At 34.8% G+C, this 20601-nt stretch overlaps 1 protein-coding gene across 2 annotated transcripts in view; it reads right to left on the bottom strand.

Annotated features, from left to right (window-relative positions):
- Positions 1–10540: 10540 nt before the first annotated feature.
- The window catches only part of TFPI (tissue factor pathway inhibitor), a 103026-nt gene continuing 92965 nt past the window's right edge, over positions 10541–20601 (bottom strand). For both annotated transcript variants that reach the window (XM_019461702.2, XM_019461692.2), the window contains 2 exons: positions 12159–12338; positions 10541–11464 (listed from right to left, as the gene is read on the bottom strand). In XM_019461702.2, coding sequence (XP_019317247.1) covers positions 11358–11464; positions 12159–12338 — 287 coding nt within the window. In that variant the 3' untranslated portion in view covers positions 10541–11357. The remainder of the gene's footprint in view (positions 11465–12158; positions 12339–20601) is intronic.

Genomic DNA, 20601 nt, shown 5'->3' with positions numbered 1-20601 from the left:
GTAGGACCTTGTAGACTGTGGTAAGGAATTTGTATTTGTTCTATTTGCTGGGTCAGGCAATCCAAATCAAGTTTTATGCTTTGTTCTGGTGCAGTTGGGTATGGCTGGGGTGGTGGGGCTGGGTGAGGAGGCAAGTCCAAAAACTTTTCCTTTGAAACGTTTCCATGTCTTTCTGAAAGGCTATTAATTGAAGTTAATGTCCATAGTGTTAACCATGGTTCCTCTTATGTGGTATTCTTAAAATCCCCTTCTCATAGTATTTGTGGATATTCAGAAAATAAAAATACCACAATTGAAGGGCTCTCTTTTTTGGGGTTAATTGTAAAGCATAAAAACAAATTCAATAGTGAATTGTAGTAATTAGTATATTTCAAAGTACTTAACATCTAGTAGTGCTGCTGGGTCTCTGTTCTGTTTTAGGGGAAGTTGAGGAGGAAAAACAATGTTGATAACCTGTCATTTTTGCAGAAATATGCTATATGCTTTAGGTATTTTCTGTAACTCTGTGAGGATTTTATATTCACTCATCAGATGAGGGAACAGAATCTTAGTAAGTTTTTACAACTGGAAATTGTAAGAGAGACAGAGGATGAGCAGGGGAGGGGCAGAGAGAGAGGGAGACACAAAATCCTAAGAAGGTTCCTGGCTCTGAGCTGACAGCACAGAGCCCAACGCGGGGTTCAAACTCACGAACCGTGAGATCATGACCTGAGCCAGTCGGACACTCAACTGACTGAGCCACCCAGGTGCTCCAGTGGTGGTCGTTTTTTAAACTCAAAATCTCGTAGAAACATGAGACACATTTAAAAATTGTAAGATAGGTTTTATGTAGGTTCAGTAGAGAAATAAAAAAAAAAATTCACTGATTTTACCATTTTACCCGTGTCCTAGAACTTCCCACATTAAAAAATATTTTAGCAACTCTTAGGCAATTATTTCAAAAACAAATTACTAAACGTTTTAAATATTCGCAAATATATAATTTTTACATTTTTCTCAGTTAATCTTAAGAGCACTTACATCAATTCCATTTCTCATATTATAAAATTATTATTTTAGTGAACATTTACCTAAAAGTTCCTACTTTAACTTTTATTGCTTGACTTATTTGAGTAATTGTTAGAGCTCAGAGACTATTCAAAATATTATATATTCAACATATCCTAGTACAGTAGTTACCATTTTATTGAAGATTTACGATGTAGCAAGCACTATGTTGAATACACATGTGCTCTTACATACCCTCATAATCATTTCACAATAGGGACACCAAGGCTTAACAATCTTAAATCCAAGTTAATTTGAATCCAAATCCTATGCTTTTCATTATTTTATTTGATTTGTTTTTTGTTTTTCTCTTCCATAATTGAAAAATAGTACTCATTTGTGTCTGACAGTTTATTGAAGCTGTGAGATATACTATTTTTTAAAGATTTTCTTCCTTCATTGATTGTATACGTGTGTAGTTTGTGAAGGAGAAAAAGAGAATATGCAGAGTTAAATTAAAAAATTTCCTAACCTATATTAGCTTACAATTCCAAAGACTTTCTCCTTGAACAATAGCAGATACTTTGAGTAAAAAATGGTAATTGTTTATTTCTTCTCTGAAGTAGAAATTTCTTGGCAAGATGGATCATTTAAGTAGCTCATAACTGTTCACATTTAGAAACTCTGGAAACTTCCCTAGGGTGATTTGCAAAATTGCAGAACATTTGTTCAGAGTGGGGAATATGTTTAAAAAAATAGACTATTGGAAAGTAAAAATTCCTTTTTTTTTAAATTTTTTCATGTTTATTTTTAAGAGAGAGAGACAGAACATGAGTAGGGGAGGGACAGAGAGCGGGAGAGAGACACAGAACCCGAGGCCAACTCTAGGCTCTGAGCTATCAGTACAAAGCCTGACGCGGGGCTTGAACCTAAGAACCCGAGATCATGACATGACCTCAACTGACTGAGCCACCCAGGCACCCCTGAAAAGTAAAAATTCTTCAATTCTAATTCCAAAAATTGACGAAGAAGGAAGTAACAGTTTCCTCTGGCTTCTAACTTGAGAGCCCTTGCAACTTAAGTGTTCGGTATATTAGAATTATACCCTCTGTGAAAATACAGATTAAACATGGATTAAAACCCCAAAGATCTACAGGTTCGTAATTGATTTAGCTGATGTTATCGCATAAAGAGAAGCACAGCAAATGAAGAATAGCAAATCATCAATAATGCTGACAGGGATGAGTTAATTTTGGCTACAATTGGATTTGCTTAAAACAGAGTAAGTCTTATATCGAAATAAAAGATTTTGGTACTAGAGATAATTTATTTTCACTAAGCTTTGCTAGTACCTCTAAGAATGATTTCAAAAAGATTAAATACTTTAAAAATTATTTCAAAACTTTCCATGGGCTTGAAATGCCTTGATGACTTAGTGTAAATCAGAAGCACATGTATTATTTCTAGAATGCATATAATCTTTTTTTTATTTTTTATTTTTTTTACATTTATTTATTTTTGAGACAGAGAGAGACAAAGCATGAATGGGGGAGGGTCAGAGAGAGGGAGACACAGAATCTGAAACAGGCTCCAGGCTCTGAGCTGTCAGCACAGAGCCCGACGCGGGGCTCAAACTCACGGACCGCGAGATCATGACCTGAGCCGAAGTCGGCCGCTTAACCAACTGAGCCACCCAGGCGCCCCTAGAATGCATATAATCTTGAGAGGAAAAAAAGTTAATGGTTCAGAATTTTTTTAAATCGTAAGCAAAACTGCAATGTTAAGGCATTCAGAATCTCCCAAAGTGATTGGAATCTCTGTAATCAATTGGAAGCTTCTCATACAATCTTCTGATGTTTGGGAATTGGGCACTGAAAAAGAAAATCTGTGATAGATGTAGTCAATTTGGAAATGGCGAGCTGCGTCAACATAGGCCAGCGTTGAAGAAATACAGGGGACCACTGAGAATGGACCACCTTATGCTAGAAGAGATGTGGTTATTAACAAGAGAAGAGCCAGGTCAATGGTGATTTTTGTCTTTTTGATCATGAGGCATCTTAACACTTTTCAGCTGTGTATTGGTGTTGAATGTTTTGAAATAGAGAACAGCCCTGTAAAATCCAAAAATACTAAAATTGGAAGAATTCTTATAGGTAGTCTAGTTCAGAACACGCATTTCAAATATGAGTAAATGTGGGCCTGAAAAAATTAGATGACCAAATCATCCACCAAGTAGTGTCTGTATTGGTACAAAAAACAGAATCTTAGTTCACATTCCAGAACTTTCCCCAAAGCCTCTGATGGAAGGCGAAAGCATTAAACACCTTTATTTTAATTAATGTTTGTTTTTCAGGAAGCATTACAGGCACATAATTGAAAGATCAATTAGCATTATTAAAGCCTTTTAACAAGTAAACAGCTATTATCCTCTCTCAGACTTTCGCATCCAACTTTATTTTGGCTTCTTTCCATTCTTGCCATGGAGATGTACAATTCCACTTTATTTCAACTTCTCTGTGATTATTCCCCCACAAGCTTTTCTGTCCTTTAGGAATTTTCTCTTTATCACTAGTATTTGAAATTTCATGTGAGTATAGGGAGTGTGCTGGGCAGGTTTTCCTTTGTGGGTTACAGCACACCATTTCAATAAAGGAAACCTATGCTGTTCTATAAAATCTCTCTCCCCTCTCTTCCAGCTGTTCTATTTTTCTGGACCTTCTGTTACTTCAGAGTTGCTCCTCAATTGATTTCATAATTTTCTTATTTTTTTTTATTATCCAATTTTCATTTTGTATATCTTTTTTTTAAATTTTTAATGTTTTTTATTTATGTATTTATTTGAGAAAGACAGTACAAGTGGCCGAGGGGCAGAGACAGAGGGGGGACAGAGGATCCAAGTGGACTCTGAGCTGACAGCAGCAAGCCTGGTGCGGGCCTGGAACTCATGAACTGCGAGATCATGACCTGAGCTGGAGTCAGATGCTCAACCAACAGAATCGCCCTGGTGCCCTTGTCTTTTTCTTTTTATAGGTTAGAGATTTTCTTCACTCTTCTGTTTTTTAATTTATAAAATGCTTATGTATTTTAACATTTTTTCCCTTCATAATCTAATGTTCTTGTGTTCTTTCTCTGCAAATACTAAGGGCTACAATAAATAGAAGACTATTTAGTTCTTTTTATGTCCCTCAGTAACATATTTGAATTTTCTCTCAGGGATTTTTTTTCTAAAATTTTTTTTTAATACATCCCATGGGATTTAATGTTAAGTACATTAGGGTTGTTGTTCTATTGTGGCTAGTACATTTTTTCTATTTTTCTATTTAGTGTACAAAAATGCTCTTGAGGCACCTGGGTGGCTCAGTCAGTTGAGCATCCAACTTCAGCTCAGGTCACGATCTCATGGTTTGTAAGTCAGTGGAGAGCCCGTTTTGGATCTTACGTCCCCCTTTCTCTCTGCCCTTCCCCCACTTGTGCTCTCTCGTTCTCTCTCTCTGTCAAAAAATAAATTAGGGGCACCTGGGTGGCTCAGTTGGTTGAGTGTCCAACTTCGGCTCAGGTCATTTCCTGGTTTGTGGGTTCGAGCCCGAATCAGGCTCACCGCTGTTGGGGCAGAGCCTGCTTCAGATCCTCTGTCCCCCTCTGTCTCTGCCCCTCCCCTACTTGCACTCTCTTTCTCTCAAAAATAAATAAAAACATTTAGAAAATAAAAACATTAAAAAATTTTTAAAAATTTTAAATGCTGTTGATTTCATGTGTTGAAATGGCATGTAGCAATCTTGCTGTACGCATTTCCATTTTTGGTTCTGCTGTATTTTCACTTATAACAAGCATATTATATGAAACTATGATGTAATATTTATACTTAGTTTTTGTTTCTTATCTGTTTGTTTCAGTATAAAATTAAGACTACCTGGATGTGTTGAATAGTAATGGTAATGGAGAGCATTTTGGTCCTATTCCTGAATTTAATGGGAATGTTTCTGAAATTTTACCACATACATATCATGTTCTAGGTTTTTGGTAGATCTGCTTCATTAGGAAGATCTCTGTTTTGCTCAAAGTTTTAAATCATGGAACGAGTGTTGAATTTTAGTCAAATGAACTTTATTTATTAAATAATAACTTGGTTATTTTTGTCTGAAAATAACTTTTTATTACACTAATAATGACCAAATGTGAACCGTCTTTATATTCTTAACAAATCGTCAATATTAGTGTTTTTTCCTTTTGCCTCAGATTCCAATATGGTTGTTACTGATCCTGTCTTTTTAATAACTTGGATATTTTCATCATGAATTGCTTTATTTTTTAAGAATGCTATATTAAAAAATTATTTCTTAGTTACTGACTTCTTTTTAACATCCTCTCAAATTTTGTGCCTGTGGCCTCACTCTAGTCCCAACCCTAGCAGTCTGATCACAGATTTCAGATAGTGCTTATATCAGTTGGATATCTTGGAATGGACTTGTGAATCAAACCTGGTTAATCAGAAAGTCACAGTTCTCTAAACATGATGTTGGGTCAGGGCTGGCCATAAGATATTTGGGTCAAAGAGTGTAGCCACGATTTTTAATAAAAAAATTTAGAGCAATTTTATGTTCATAGAAAAATTGAAGGAAAGGTCCAGAGTTTTTCCATGTATCCTCTACCATGACACATGCATGACCTCCCCCATTATCAACATCCCCCAGCAGAGTGGTATTTTTGTTATAGTTGAACTTCCGTTGACACATAAATCATCATCCGAAGTCCATAGTTTATGTTGGCTCACTCCTGTTGCTGTACAGCCTGTGGGTTTGGATAAATATATAATGATGTATTTCTATCATTGTGAGATATCATACAGAGTATTTTTACTGTTCTGAAAATCCTCTGTGCTCTGCCTGTTCATCTTTCCTTTCCTACCTATCCCTGATCTTTTTACCATTTCCATAGTTTTACCTTTTCCAGAACATCATATATTGGGGATCATAAACATATAGACTTTTTCAGTTTGTCTTCTTTCACTTAGTAATATTCATTAAAGTTCTTCCATATCTTTTCATGGTTTGGTAATTCATTTCTTTATGACATTGAATAATATGCCATTGTCTAGATGTAACAGTTTACCCATTCATCTGCTCAAGGACATCTTGGTTTCTTCCAAGTTATGGCCATTATGAATCAAGTTGCTACAAATAGCTGTGTGCACACTTTTGTGTGGATAAACATTTTCAACTTCTTTGGGTAAATAGCAAGGAGAATGATTGCCAAATGGTATAGTTAAGAGTGTGTTTATTTTTGTAAGAAACTGCAAAATTGTTTTCCAAAGTGGCTGTACCATTTTGCATTCCTACCAGTAATAAATAAGAGTTGTTCTTGCTCTACCCACATCTTTCCTAGCATTTGGTGGCATCTGTGTACTGATTTTGGCCATTCTAATAGATGTGTAGTAGTAGCTCACTGTTGTAATTTGTAGTTTACTGATGGTATAGAGCATCTTTTAATATGCTTGTGTCATCTGTAGATCTTCTTTGGTGAGGTATCTGTTAAGATCTTTGAACCATTTTTTAATAAGGTTATTATTTTTTTAGTTTTAAAAGTTCTCTGAATGTTTTATATAACAGTCCCTTATCAGATGTGTCTTTTGAAATATTGTCTCCCCATTCAATGTCTTCTAATCTCTTGATACTAGATTTTGTACAGCATAAATTTTTAATTTTAATGAAATACAGCCTATCAATTATTTCTTTCATGGATTGTGCCTGAGGCCAGGGAACAAGTCTAAATGTTTCTATAAAACTATTGGAGAGGATGTGGGCCTTAAATTCTGGAAGTCATCTTGAAACCCTGTGAGGTTAAAAAAGGTAATAAATGTTGGGCAGCAGAATCAGGAATAAAGATGGACTGAGTTTTATTGACAGTATAAAGCCCTGAGTCCATCTATACTTAGGTAAAATACCTTTGGCCTTTCCATTTTTTTTTAATGTTTGTTTTATTTTTAGAGAGAGAGAGAGAGAGAATGTGCATGATAGAGTGGGGGAGGGGCAGAGAGAGAGGGAGACACAGAATCTGAAACAGGCTCCAGGCTCTAAGCTGTCAGCACAGAGCCCGATGTGGGACTCGAACTCACAAGCTAAGATATCATGACCTGAGCCGAAATTGGATGCTTAACAGACTGAGCCACCCAGGCACCCCTAGCCTTTCCAATTTTGTGATCAAATATATCCTTGTTTCATTTCAGACTGCTGGGGCCAGAATTTTTTTAGATGAAGAATTGTAGTCAGAAGTTTTGGATGAGGAAGTCCTACTCATTGTCATAATGCTCTATTTTATTGTATTATATGACTAAATGCTTACACACATCTTTCTCTCTCTCTCTCTTTCTGTCTCTCTGGTAAAATGAATTACCATGTATCACTACTCCCTTAAGAAAGTGGTCTGAATAATTCTAGCCAAGACACCAGCTATAGTTCAGAGATTGGTCCTGAGAGACTAAGATGAATGTTTCATGTTCTATAGAGCGGAATACAGGAAAAGCAATTGAGGTGTGTTCATGCTAAATTTCTTAAGAAAGAACTGAAAGTCAAAGGTTGGAGACTAAATTCAAATGCTAACTTCAAAAAAATGAGACAAGAGCAGGAGCAGCTTATGAAAGAACCCTAGATTTCTCCTAGTTACTTTAATGTCATTTTCTTCTGGTATGGAAATGGGCCAGGACACTTTCAATAGTCAAGATTGGAAGTCATATATAATACATAGTTACATGAATTATATTTAAATATATATATATATATATATATATATATATATACACACAAACACACATATATATATATAATTTATAGAATTATATGAGGTGATTGGTAGAAATATGGGATGGAGTATGGATTTTAAAGCATGTGTACTAGTGTGTTTGACAAATAAGAAGTCCTAGTACATGAATACACATTTGTAATTGAAAGGAGATTATTAGCAAATTCTAATTAAAGAAGGTGAAAGTCAACTGGAGTTTATGGAACAATTTTTTTCTTTGTCTTAGGACTTAATCTGTGTAATAACTGAAGAACACTAAATTTTTTCTGAAGTATAAGAAACTTCATGATGGGACACCTGGGTGGCTCAGTTGGCTGAGCATCCAATTCTTGATTTTGGCTCAGGTCATGATGTCACAGTCATGGGTTCAAGCCTGGGTTGGGCTCTGCACTGACAGCAAAGAGCCTATTTGAGATTCTTTCTCACCCTCTCTGCCCCTTCTCTGCTCACATGCATCTAATGCTTGCATGCTCATGCTCTCTCTCTCTCTCTCTCTCTCTCTCTCAAAATAAACATTAAAAAAAAAAACTTCATGGGGTACCTGGGTGGCTCAGCCGGTTGAGTGTCCAACTTCAGCTCAAGATGATTTCACAGCTGGTAGGTTCGAGCCCTGCACTGAGCTTGCTGCTGGTAGTGCAGAGCTCAGTTCAGATCTTCTGACCCCCTTTCTCTCTGCCTCCCCTCCCCCCCCCATTCATGCTCTCTCTGTCAAATATAAATAAAAGATAATAAAAAATAAAATAAAACCTTCATGAGGGGTGTCTGGGTGGCTCAGTTGGTTAACGGTCTGACTTCATCTCAGGTCATGATCCCATGTTGGGCCCTGTGCTGACAGCTAAGAGCCTGGAGCCTGCTTCAAAATTGTTTCCCTCTCTCTGCCCCTCTCCCACTTGTGTTCTGTCTCTGTCTCTCCCCAAAAATAAATACACGTTAAAAAAATTTTAAAACACGAAAGAAAAAAAACCTTCATGAACATAACAGCTATGCTTCATTATTCAGAATATTTTATTTATTATAATGTAAACACTAAAATCATTTGGGCAGTTTTCAGCATGATTCATTAATTTTGAACAGAGAGAAAACTAAGTAGGTAAATACATATAAATGCTGTATAAAGTAATTCTATATAAAATTCACAGTTAGATGTATTTAATTATGTAACACAAAGTAAGACAATACAACCAGAGAGCTTCTTATTTAAAAACACAGTAAAAATAATATTCTCATGCATTAAAAATTAGAAATCATCTGAGTGTATTTCTTGGTTAAGTAATGAACCCGTGAATGATTGTTGGAGAAAACCGTCAACTCACTAATGTGAGTAGCACTAATGTGCTACTTCTATGTCCTTGGTGGCAGATAGGTTAACTTAGGAGACCATATTGTTTATTTAAAGGTATTACTCTCCATGTATAATGATACAAAGCATATTTCACAGGGATTTTGATTTCCAAGTCTCAAATTCCACAGCAAAGATCCAGTCTAAGGCAGTTACTTATGTATATATTATGTATATATATTATATTTGAAATCAAGATATAAAATTTTTAAGTGAAAAAAATTGACACTATTTTATAATGATATAATTTTTATGCCTTAGGATGAAAGTAATTTGTAATTGTATCTTAGGACTTCATATTCAGCCACAAAACAGCTATAATTTTATAGCTCACATCAGCTGAACCCTGACTTCACATGGATAGTCTGGAAAAGATAATATTTTTAAGTAGGAAATCAGCATGAATAAGCTGACTAAATAAAGAGTATTTAGTGAACAGTATATACCCTTTTAATTAAATTGAAATAGTCGTGAAAGAGGGCAGTAGTGTAATATATATAGAACAAAATAAAATTGTGGGGGATGGGGTGGGGTTAAGTACCAACTAGTGAGTCCTTGATGGATTTTGAGTGGTGGAGAAATATGCTCTAAGGAATTAATTCTTAGGAATTAAATCAATACTGATGTGAAGAATGCAGTAGGGGCAAAAACCCTGGAGTTGGATGAACTTTATGAAAAAGGAAGCACTAGTGTTTAGAGACTGATCAGATACGTACATGAGAAAAAAGAAGTCAAAACTGGGGTCAAACTTTCAAGTCAGAGGAACAGAGAATTATAATACTATTGCTAGAGAGAAATCATAAAGCTAAACTAAGCAGATGAAGTGATTAGTTGTTTCTAGATGACAAGTTCAAATTTAAATGCAAAGTTTGAGGTGAATATTATAGGAACTGAAATGTCTAGGAGGCTGTTGAGATGCCAGACTGCACATAGATCAGCATAAAAGGATCTGGATAAAGTGAATTAACTCCACGGAGAGATTATTTAAAACCCTGAGAGTGAATAGTACATAGATTTTTCTAGTGGAATCTTCCTTGCTGGTAGACTTTTCAGTAGTAGACCTTCCTTTTCTACATAAATAACATGACTTTTTCTTCCCCCTGAAGCTTACTTCCCCCATGACTTACTTATTGGTTGCCTTGCATGCAAAGCTTAATGATAAATGAATAAGTTTCAGTAGGATTCAGTATTCTTGCTATTTGGGGTAAGAGAAAATTTTGTTAAACAATAAAATTAGGAAGTATATAAACACAATTCACTTTTGATTGCCATTAAAAACTTCCCTTTCCACCAAGTTTCTTCTTACCATGATCTGTACTTAACATACCAGTATTCAACCATTTTTACTAATATAGTGAGTCATAAGCACACATACATACACAAAATAGTTAAATCAATCAAAATCAGGCAGGCACATGATAGAGTTGACTCTCTTTGTTCAGATAATGGTATGGCTCAAGATTGATTGAGGTACTGGTTTATAAGAAAGGAGAAAAATTATGTCTATGGATGGAAGCACATAATAGAATTGTATTATTACCAGCTTTCGCACAGTTGAGTGATCCTTATAGAAGCAAATGCTTGTCACCATGTTTGATATGAAATCCAAAAAGTGCTTGATCCTTAATATCTGCATTTATCAATTTGGGCATAGACTATAAAGATCATCATATACACGGTCAAAACAAATAAATGACAACATATTCTCAAACAGATAATCACCAAATGGAAAAATGGACTGTCTTGATGTGGCCAGTAAATGATAGCTTGTAGTTAATGAAAAATATAAAGGAATTGAGAGAATAGGTAAATTCACAGTAGTCAGTTAATAAATCATTGTCCTTGAGTAAGCAATTTGACTAGATTAAGAAATGAATTCTGATAAAAATGTATTAATAGCAGTTAACTTGTACATAGAAAATTGATGGAAATATTCATTAAAAGGATTTCAGGAAAAAAAATAAAAATTATAGTGAAAAGTTTCATCCAAAATATTTAGAACTAATGTAACAATGTAAGATTTATTTATTTTTTGTTTATTTATTTATTTAGAGAAAAAGAGAGTATGTGAATGGGGGAGGGCAGAGAAAATCCCAAGCAGGCTCCATGCTGTCAGCACAGAACCTGACCCACAGAGCCCAAGGTGGGGCTCAATCTCCCCAACCATGAAATCATGACCTAGCCAAGAGCAAGAATCAGACGCTTAACAGACTGAGCCACTCAGGTGCCCCCAAATTTATATTTTTTTAACAAAAATTTTTTCGTATCCTATTTTCACTGTCTGCTTCTTTCTTTTTCTTTTAGTTTTAATTAATCCTCCTTTTGATGTTCTTTTGATGAAGCCTACAAAAGGAAGAGAAACAAATTTATTATGCATAATAAAGTAATATAATAAAACATTTTATCTAAAATTTTCTCAAATTATCCTTTAATATTTAAAACAAAAAAATGGCTTAAAAGCCTCTAATTTGTCTGTCTTTGTGTAGAACAACCTAATTCTAAGGAAGTCATTTTGCATATATAAGAATTAGCAAAAATGGATAAGAATGTTATTGATTTTTATTCATCTTCAGTTAGAAATTCATGCTTGTTTTATTAAAGTGAACATGTGGCTGTATATGGTTGGTGGAATTATATATGATTTTTATTTATATATTGATACTCAGTAAACATGCATCATTTTTATATTCAGAAGAAAATTAGTAACCACATTAAAATGTGCATTATAAGATAGCTTACAAATATTTTGGTATAATCATTTAAAATGAAAGCTTAGTATATAAATATTAAAAGAATAAAATGTTTTGTTTAAAACTGATTATTTTTTGTGAAGGCACATTAAGAGAAAATGTAGTTGACATCTCCAAAACTATCATCTAGATGTAATAATTAAAAGGGGGACATATATTAGCTTAATTATAATAATTTTTTATTATAAATAGAACTAATTTCATATTTTCTTAGATTAAAATTTGTTCACAATTTCATTAAAATTGTTATCCTAAGTACTACTGAAGGGGAAGAATGTTTTCTATACCTTTTTTACAAGTCCGAAGACATGCATTTTTAGAAGTAAAATTATTTTCATTCCCTCCACATCCACTGTATTTAAATGGGCGGCATTTCCCAATAACTGAATTATAGTAGAATCGGCTCACATTGGCTTGACACAATCCTCTGTCTGCTGGGGTCAGACACCAGGAAGGACCGTAAAATTCTAAGAACATCAAGAAAACACGGTAAATCACATATGATAGTTAATCTGAGACTTTAATATTTATTGTTTATAGATCAGTCTTGTGGCATGTTTATATAAAACAGTAATCTGAATGAATAAAGGTAGTACTCTGTGAAATCCATGTATTTCAATTTGAGGAAAATGCTTTACTAATCGCCATGTGTACACTACAGTAAGATCTATCGCAAATAAATAAAAAAGTAGATATATTTGTTAAAGGGAAGTGCTATGGTGACTCTTTAAATGAAAAAAACTAGTTGTCCTAATAAGAGAAACTACTATTCAAAAAATTAACTTACAAAAATTTGTTAACCAAATTCATTTGAAAAAACAATCAATGTTTATCATTTTTGTTCATGAATGTTCAACTTTGGGGGGGGGGCGCAAAATCCTTATTTGATGTAGCAAATCTTAATTTGCTGCATGATGCAAGAATTGAAGCTGAGGAAGAGTGTTTTCTTGACTAAAGTTCTAAATGATGTAATGTAATCACAATTAAAGCACAGGAATTCAGGTATAGCAAATTCTAATTTCAAGCTTCAGAGAAGGGGCCCTGAAGAGATGGTTTGATTTAGTAAGAAAATTTTCTTGTGAATGGAAAAATCAGTTCTAGATGAGTTAGATGTTTTTGCAAAGGAAGGGATATTGCTAAAGCAGATAAGATAAAACACTTGGTTGAAGCCAGACAGACATGCTGATGTGTCAATGGGACTAACCACTTTAAAAACAGAAGAAAGAAAATGCAACGAGGGTAGTAAAAGGATCACTCATTTTCTTCTTCTTCTTCTTCTTCTTCTTCTTCTTCTTCTTCTTCTAATGTTTATTTTTGAGAGAGAAAGCGTGAGTGGAGGAGGGGCAGAGAGACAGAGATGGGGACATAGGATCCAAAGCAGGTTCTGGGCTGATAGAGAACCTTATGTGGCTCCCACCCCCCCCCCCCCCCCACTCCCCGCCCCGAACACAGTTGGCAAGATCATGACCTTAGCCCAAGTCAGACACTCAACACCTGAACCACCTAGGAGCCCCATGGATCACTCATTTTCTTAAGGCAAAACAGAAATAGTTTTAGTTCAATGGTAGCTTTTAGCTCTTTTGGGAATTCTTGTCAGTGAGGGGAAGCTGATACTCTTAACAGCAGATTTCAACTGCTTGATCTTAGTGAGCCAATACTGCAGGCAAGTTGGTAGATGGTGAGGAATCAATAAAATAAAACTGTACTGGGTTTGCCAAATAGTGAAATGTGGCACAGAAAATAGAGAGGATATGCTAAATGTGCAAAATTGGCAGAAAATAGAACTTTGAGGAATCCAGCCAATGAAGGCAAAGAGGTTGTGCAGAAAGCTGTAAGTGGTTTGATGGCAAGCAAACCCTAAATGAAAAGACTATAAAAGAAATAAAATGAAACAATTTGGAGGAAAAATGACATCTAATCTAAAGTAATGAACAGTAGTATAATCCTAATTAGACATGAAAAAAATAAGGATCTGGATTTACCTCCTGCCTTCTTGATAATTTAAATAAAGATTAGAGTGTCTTGATATAATGGCTTATTTAATAGAGAAATTCTGGAAAATAAATGGAATGGGATGACCATGGAAAGAATATATAAGACATTTTAGAAAGATGATAATTCTGTCAAAATTCAAGAACTGTAATCACATAAAGAATGCTGTCTTTGACTTTAAGTCTTTGCCTAGGTCTACAAATACTGATTTTAAAAGAACATCTTAGATCTATAAAACTAAAACAGTCAAAGTCATGTAGTCTAAATTCTTCTTTATGTATTCCTATTTGGGGGCTATAGTACAGCGCATGATTATTGCCATCATAGATATAAATTAAGATGTTATTTGGTGAAAATATATGCTTAACTTCCAATGTTGAAGTCTCCTGCCTCCAATATTGGTTTCCGTGAGAGAAATTTTCTAACAGTGTAGTAGAGATACACTGTAATTGAGCCCTACTATTGTGCAAACTTGCCCAATGTATATGCTCTGGATTCTCATTAACCCAGAGTCTGGAATATGAGGAGGTTACCAGTTGCTACCACTTCTGTCTCCACAAACTTTCAAGTTATCACCTGTATTCAGATACAAAAGAAATATTCCACAAGCAATCAGCCTGATTTGAGAAATAGAGAAAATGGCTATTTTTTTTTCTCAACAAGCACCCATAGATGCTTCATAGCTGGTGTGTGAGTATGATGTTAAGATTTATACATCAGTTTCACTTTAGCACTTTGTACACAAGATTTATTAGTCCACAGTAAGTTGAAGATGATATACATAGATGTACCTGTAAGTTGTACACTTCTTCTTTACAAATGTTAATTATTATGTCTTAATAGCAAGATTCTACCTAAAGTTCCTTATTCCAAGAGAGATAATTTTTTTCTTTTTTTTTTTAACATTTTATTTTTTATTCTCTATACCCAACATGGGGCTCGAACTTAGAACCTGGAGATCGAGAGTTGTATTCTCTACCAACTGAGCCAGCCAGGCACCCCCAAGACAGAATTTTCTGAAAACATGAAGAAATTCCATCCCTCTTTTTCCTTAACCTGTAGTAAACCTGGCCCCACAAAATTAAGGCTACTTCAAAATAAGAGCAAAATAGACTAGTACATCTCAGGCTACAATCCCTAGACTAAAGGTAACAAAGGAGGAGCCTCTGTTATCCTAGGCCAAGAGCCTAGAACACCAGGTGAAAGCTAGAACAATAACAAGCCTCTGCAGGGGGATCTGAAGCCATGGAGGATACAAGTTTGGTGGGGAGAGGTACCCTAGCTTTTGTCTTTCTTTGGGCACCAAGTCTTCCAACAATGTCTGCCATTCACCATTCTACTCCAAAGCCAAGGGAAAGCATTTCCTATAATATGGGACAGGGCAAGAAGAAGGCAGGGGTTTTATAGTTGACCAGCACAGATGCCATCAGAGAGTTTCACTACAAGTTAATTTGTCTCAAGCATCAGATTGCCTCTATCTGAAACTCTGACATCGGAACCAGAGTGTGTCTGGCTTGCTGCTCTCTGACCTCCTGGGAATTGGCATATGGACTTGAATTGTCCCTCTTATCAGACACTGGCTCCTGCTTAAAAAGCATCTATCTGTGACTGACCCAGTTACTGTTGTCCATCTATCTCAATTTGTTTGTCCTGACTTTAATCACTACCTACACAGATTATCAAATACAACTCACCTTCGACCCAGATAAATATCGCAGTTCCTAATTCTAAAAATACAAGTATTTTGATAGGTTAAAATTTGAAATTAGTTACTAAGAATGTTGTATTATAGTTAACTTTTAAAAGTTTTTAATACAATAATTATCAGATGGGGAGTCTTTGTAAGGCTATTACCTTCAGAACATGAATTCTACCTTCTATGTAAACGAATTCATTTCTCCTAAAATCATTTTAACTCTAAGAAGTTGAGAGTATCATTGGATTACTTTAGCACAGACAACAATATAATTAAAATATGAAATAGATGGTTTCTCAAGGACATTTTAGCTCCAAGATTTTTTGAGTCCTTGATTACCATCTGGTTCAATCTCCAAAAGTGAGGAAATTGGAATTTCTTGTACCTCATGAGGAGATAAGCTTGACTGTTTTCAATTGACATATTTATTCTAGATAAACATAAGCACTCACCTACTCAAAATCCAGACTTTGATATCTACAATGAAAGAAAATATAAAGGTTTTGAAGTAGCTGCATAATGTAGTTATTTTGATCTAGGTTATAATTATTCAGATATTTAAGCAAGAATAAAAGGACACTAACCTGACTTCTGTTCATTTTCCAAAGGGAATTGAATAACCAAATGCATTCTGTCTTGATCTTGCCATTAGCAACAAGTTGAATAGCTTCCATTTAGAGGGTCTATGATAGATTTCAGAATTCAGGATCCACTTCTATTCTGCCAGGAACTGCCATGATCTAGTATGGCTGCTAAACTGTAAGGTGGTACTCCAAAAATCAGTTTTATATTTAAAGTGGCTTATGTAAATTTTCTCTGAAACTTAGACTGTAAACCTTAAATTTTATAGTCACTTTGAATATTTACTATGGTGTCTTTCTGCTCCCACTTTACATACCTAATATTTAGGCTTTTATTTTACCAACCAATTTAGGATTTATGAACCACCCCATGACTTGCTGGGAAATTTTTTGTCTTCTGAGATTATTTTAGGGAATTGAATAATAAACCTTTTTCCTTTGAATGACATATTCTTTTTTTCCCATGATTTTCTAGTAGAGAAAACTATTTTAACTTTCTAATTACAGTTTATCATTGTAAAACACTGAATTAATACAAAAGTATAACAAATAGAAAACAAAAGTTCTCTATAATTTGACCCTTGTCCCATAACCACCCTCAGTGTTTTGGTGGGTATCTTCCTGCAAATTGTTTGCATAGGTAAACATATACTGTGTGAGCATACAGTACTGTGTATCTTTTTATACTTGATAATATTTTGTGAATGTTTCCATATTCATATATATCATTTTTAATATGTATAGTATTTCATTTCTTGAATTGACAATAGTATGCTTAGTCAATCCATTACTCATGTGTATATAGATGATTTTTTTTCAATTCCAGATAATGGCTCATGAGCATCTATACACTGGTTCAGATATTTCTAGAGACATTTCTAAAATTAGAATTGTGTAAAAGCTATATTCAACTTATAATTGGGTAGATGCTGCTGAATTTTCTGCTGAAAGTTTATATAAATATATACTGACACAATGATGTTTTAAATTGCCTAAACAATTACTTAATGTGGACCTTACTGAAGTGTGTGTATGTATGTATGTATGTATGTATGTATTTTAATGTTTATTTATTTTGGGTAGAGAGAAAGAGACAGGATGCAAGCAGGGGAAGGGGAGAGAGCGACAGACACAGAATCTGAAGCAGGCTCCAGGCTCTGAGCTGTCAGCACAGAGCCCAATGCAGGGTTCGAACTCACGAGACGTGAGATCATGACCTGAGACACAGTCAGATGCCCAACTGACTGAGCCCCTCCAGTGCATTTATTTATATTCACTTTTATTCTCTCCTCATACCCATAAAAGTAGCTGATTACTGTAGAGATGGTTTTCATAGGTAGGAAGCTTAGCTGTTCTCCAGGTTATAGCTCCACAATGCCGAGCTTCCTCTATGCTGTTAGGGATTCTCCAGAAGCTACTTTCAGTCTTGTATTTTATTTACTTCATGGTGTGGTAGGAATCAAAAATAGCAAAGAAATATTAGAAGGAAATATGCTAGAATGTTTGGCCACGATTGCCTCTGTGAAATGCAAATATGGTTGATTTTCCTTTTTCTTTTCTATTTTTTCAAGTTGTCTGCCATTATAATGTTCACATTACAAAATAAAATATATAATGTTAGAAATATTATTAGATAATAAAAATATTTTTAGATCCCAGAGTCCTGGGGCCATAAGGAAAAGGCTGGATATTGGAATCTGTGGTTAGAAATGGAGAGTAAACCTGCCATCTGTCAATTTGCTACTTATAGAGAGTAAATCTGTACTACAGGAAAAGTCCATTCACTAACAAGGGAGAATTGGTGTTAAATGGGCAGAAACTGACATTCTATATAGAAAAGAAAAAACAGCAGGGAATGGGAAAATGAGTACTGTGGAGTTTTGTTTTGATTTGGATTTTTGGTTTTGGGGTTTTGGGTTTTTTTGTTTGTTTTGTTTTTGGCCTATGTGTACAGTAATGTAGCTGAAAGTGAAATGTAAAAAGCATTTCAAATTGAAAGGTCATGGAGGAACAGACAGTAAGATACCTTGCCCTGATACGGAAGCCTCCACAGATTAAAAAAGAAGAAGAGAAGTTGTATAGCTATTTATTGGTTGGATTTCTTGGCGTAGGTATGGCCTAACCCAATAGAAAGAGTTTACAAAGTTATCATCATCCAGGGATTTTTCTAAATAAAACCATAAAGAAAGCAAGCCATGGTAAAATTACAAATTATGAAACTGTTCCGAGTATAATTTATCCTGAGATAATTATGTCTTATATTTAGAAAAGTTTTTCCTCATGAAATCTGCAAAATTGAACACCCTACAAGATTTTAGTGAAAGGTGAAAATTAATGCTTATTTAGTTTCTTGATTGGCATTTAAGGAAGAGTGTAATTTCAACAAGGGGAAGAGATACAGGGGAAATAGGTGAAGGAAAGCACAAAAGTCAGGATATTCCTGGTTTGTTTGGGGTACTTTGAAATCTCAAGGCTATCTGAAGAACAGAGTACATGGAGAGTATAGTGGGATGCAGGGCTGGAAGAGTAGATTTAGACCAAATTAAGAAGGTTTTTGACTACTTATAGACTTGGATTTTATGATATAGACATTAATGAACAGCCAAAAGTATCGAAGGATCAAAAAGACAGTTCTGCTCTTTCTTGATACATGAAACAAGCTCAACCAGGCATATGTAGGCTAGATTCTACAGGAGACTTGCAATAAAGGAGAATATGAGATGACCCTAACTGACGTAGGTACATTGGAGATAGATAAAATTAATTACCACATTGACTGTGGGCAGGAAGAGAGCTAGAGAGAAGATAATTCTAGTATTTCTAGACTGATTGACCTAGAAGATGGACTATTTTAAAATATAGTATGAAATATAGTTATAAGCTTTAGAATTTATGTTTTTTAGTTTTTAATATTTATTTATTTATATTGAGAAAGAGAGAGAACACACAAGCAGGGGAGGGACAGAGAGAGGAGGACAGAGATCCCAAGCAGGCTCCGCACTGTCAGTTCAGAGCCTGACACTGGGCTCCTTCCCACGAACCATGAGATCATGACCTGAGCTGAAACCTAGAGTAGGACACTTAACCAACTGAGCCACCCAGGTACCCCTATAATTTATAATTTTATCATGGCTTTCTTTCATTGTAGCTTTACTTAGAAAAATCCCTGAATAAAGAGAGAATTGTGAACTATGCCCATGCATTAGCCAGCATCTACACAAATAAATCCAAGATATTAGATAGAATATAGAACCCAGGCTTTAAAAAGACAAAATTTTAATTGTGATACCCTGCAGTGGAAGTACAATATTGTGACCCTGTCCTCCCATAACACTTGTGCAGCTCTGTGTCTTAGCATATAGTGCAGGCAGTGAAGTCATTTTTGTATCTATGCCTTTCCCCCATTTCAAAGGCAAGCCTATGAAGGACTAAAACCACCTTTCCTTTTTATTATCAAAAGACTTCCAGTTCCCGTGACAATTCCCATCATATAGGAGATATTTGTTGAACTGAACCGACATTAAGTATAATGGATCTGAACCTCAGGTCATAAGAGAAAGTTGGAAACACAGATTTACAAGTCCTCTGATTAGAAATATGATCCAAAGACACTAACTATGTATTGGTGTTTTATAATTATGTTTGAATTTTAGAAGTGCTTTATTTTATTTCAGGTAATAGTATTAAGTATACTGAATGAAGATACTTCAGATCAAGGTTACAGGCTTTAGTTATATTAAAAAATTATTACTAATAAAATATATACAAATAATACCCCTGATTATTTTTTCCTGCTATAAACATCCACCAACACCAGATAATCATCATCAAAAACTTCAAATACTAATACTTTTGACCCCTTATTGCATGTTAAACCTGGGGCTAAGAATTTTATATATGTCATCATAATGATCACAAAATTTTGTGAGATATACTCTCCACATATAACAAATGAGGAAGCTGAGGCCAAGAGTTGTATAATTTTTTTTCAAGTCCACAAAAAAGAGTTGGCAAATAGAATTAGAGTTTAAATCCACATCTTTTTTTCCCCAAACCCAGTGCTCTTAACCACTATGATATGTTCTCTGAAAACTAACTAGAAGATAATAAGTAAAGATATTTTAATAGTTATTAGAAAAAGAAAGCTGTCACAACTTCCTTTTTATATCCAATTTCCAAATTCTCTCCTGTGAAGCTCAGGTTCAGAATGTCTTCTATATTTCTTACCCCAAGTTACATGCATAGAGTTGGAGTTTATCAAGTTTGAATAGGGAAAAGATAGGTCATCAAATGAAGACAGTGGAAACAAATCTTGAGAGTAACAGTGCTGAGCCAAGCAGTAATCAAAGACATCAAATATTTAAAGACAAGAATTATTGAATTTGCATATTCACCCTGGACTGATTCTAGAAATAACAGACCAGAGTTCCAGGCTTTTATGTATTCTGTGATCATATTTGC

This window comes from Panthera pardus, unplaced genomic scaffold, assembly GCF_024362965.1.
Source record: "Panthera pardus isolate Hobbes unplaced genomic scaffold, ASM2436296v1 HiC_scaffold_10, whole genome shotgun sequence".
Taxonomy (NCBI): Eukaryota; Metazoa; Chordata; class Mammalia; order Carnivora; family Felidae; genus Panthera; species Panthera pardus.
This window is presented reverse-complemented; position numbering and strand designations above follow the sequence as displayed.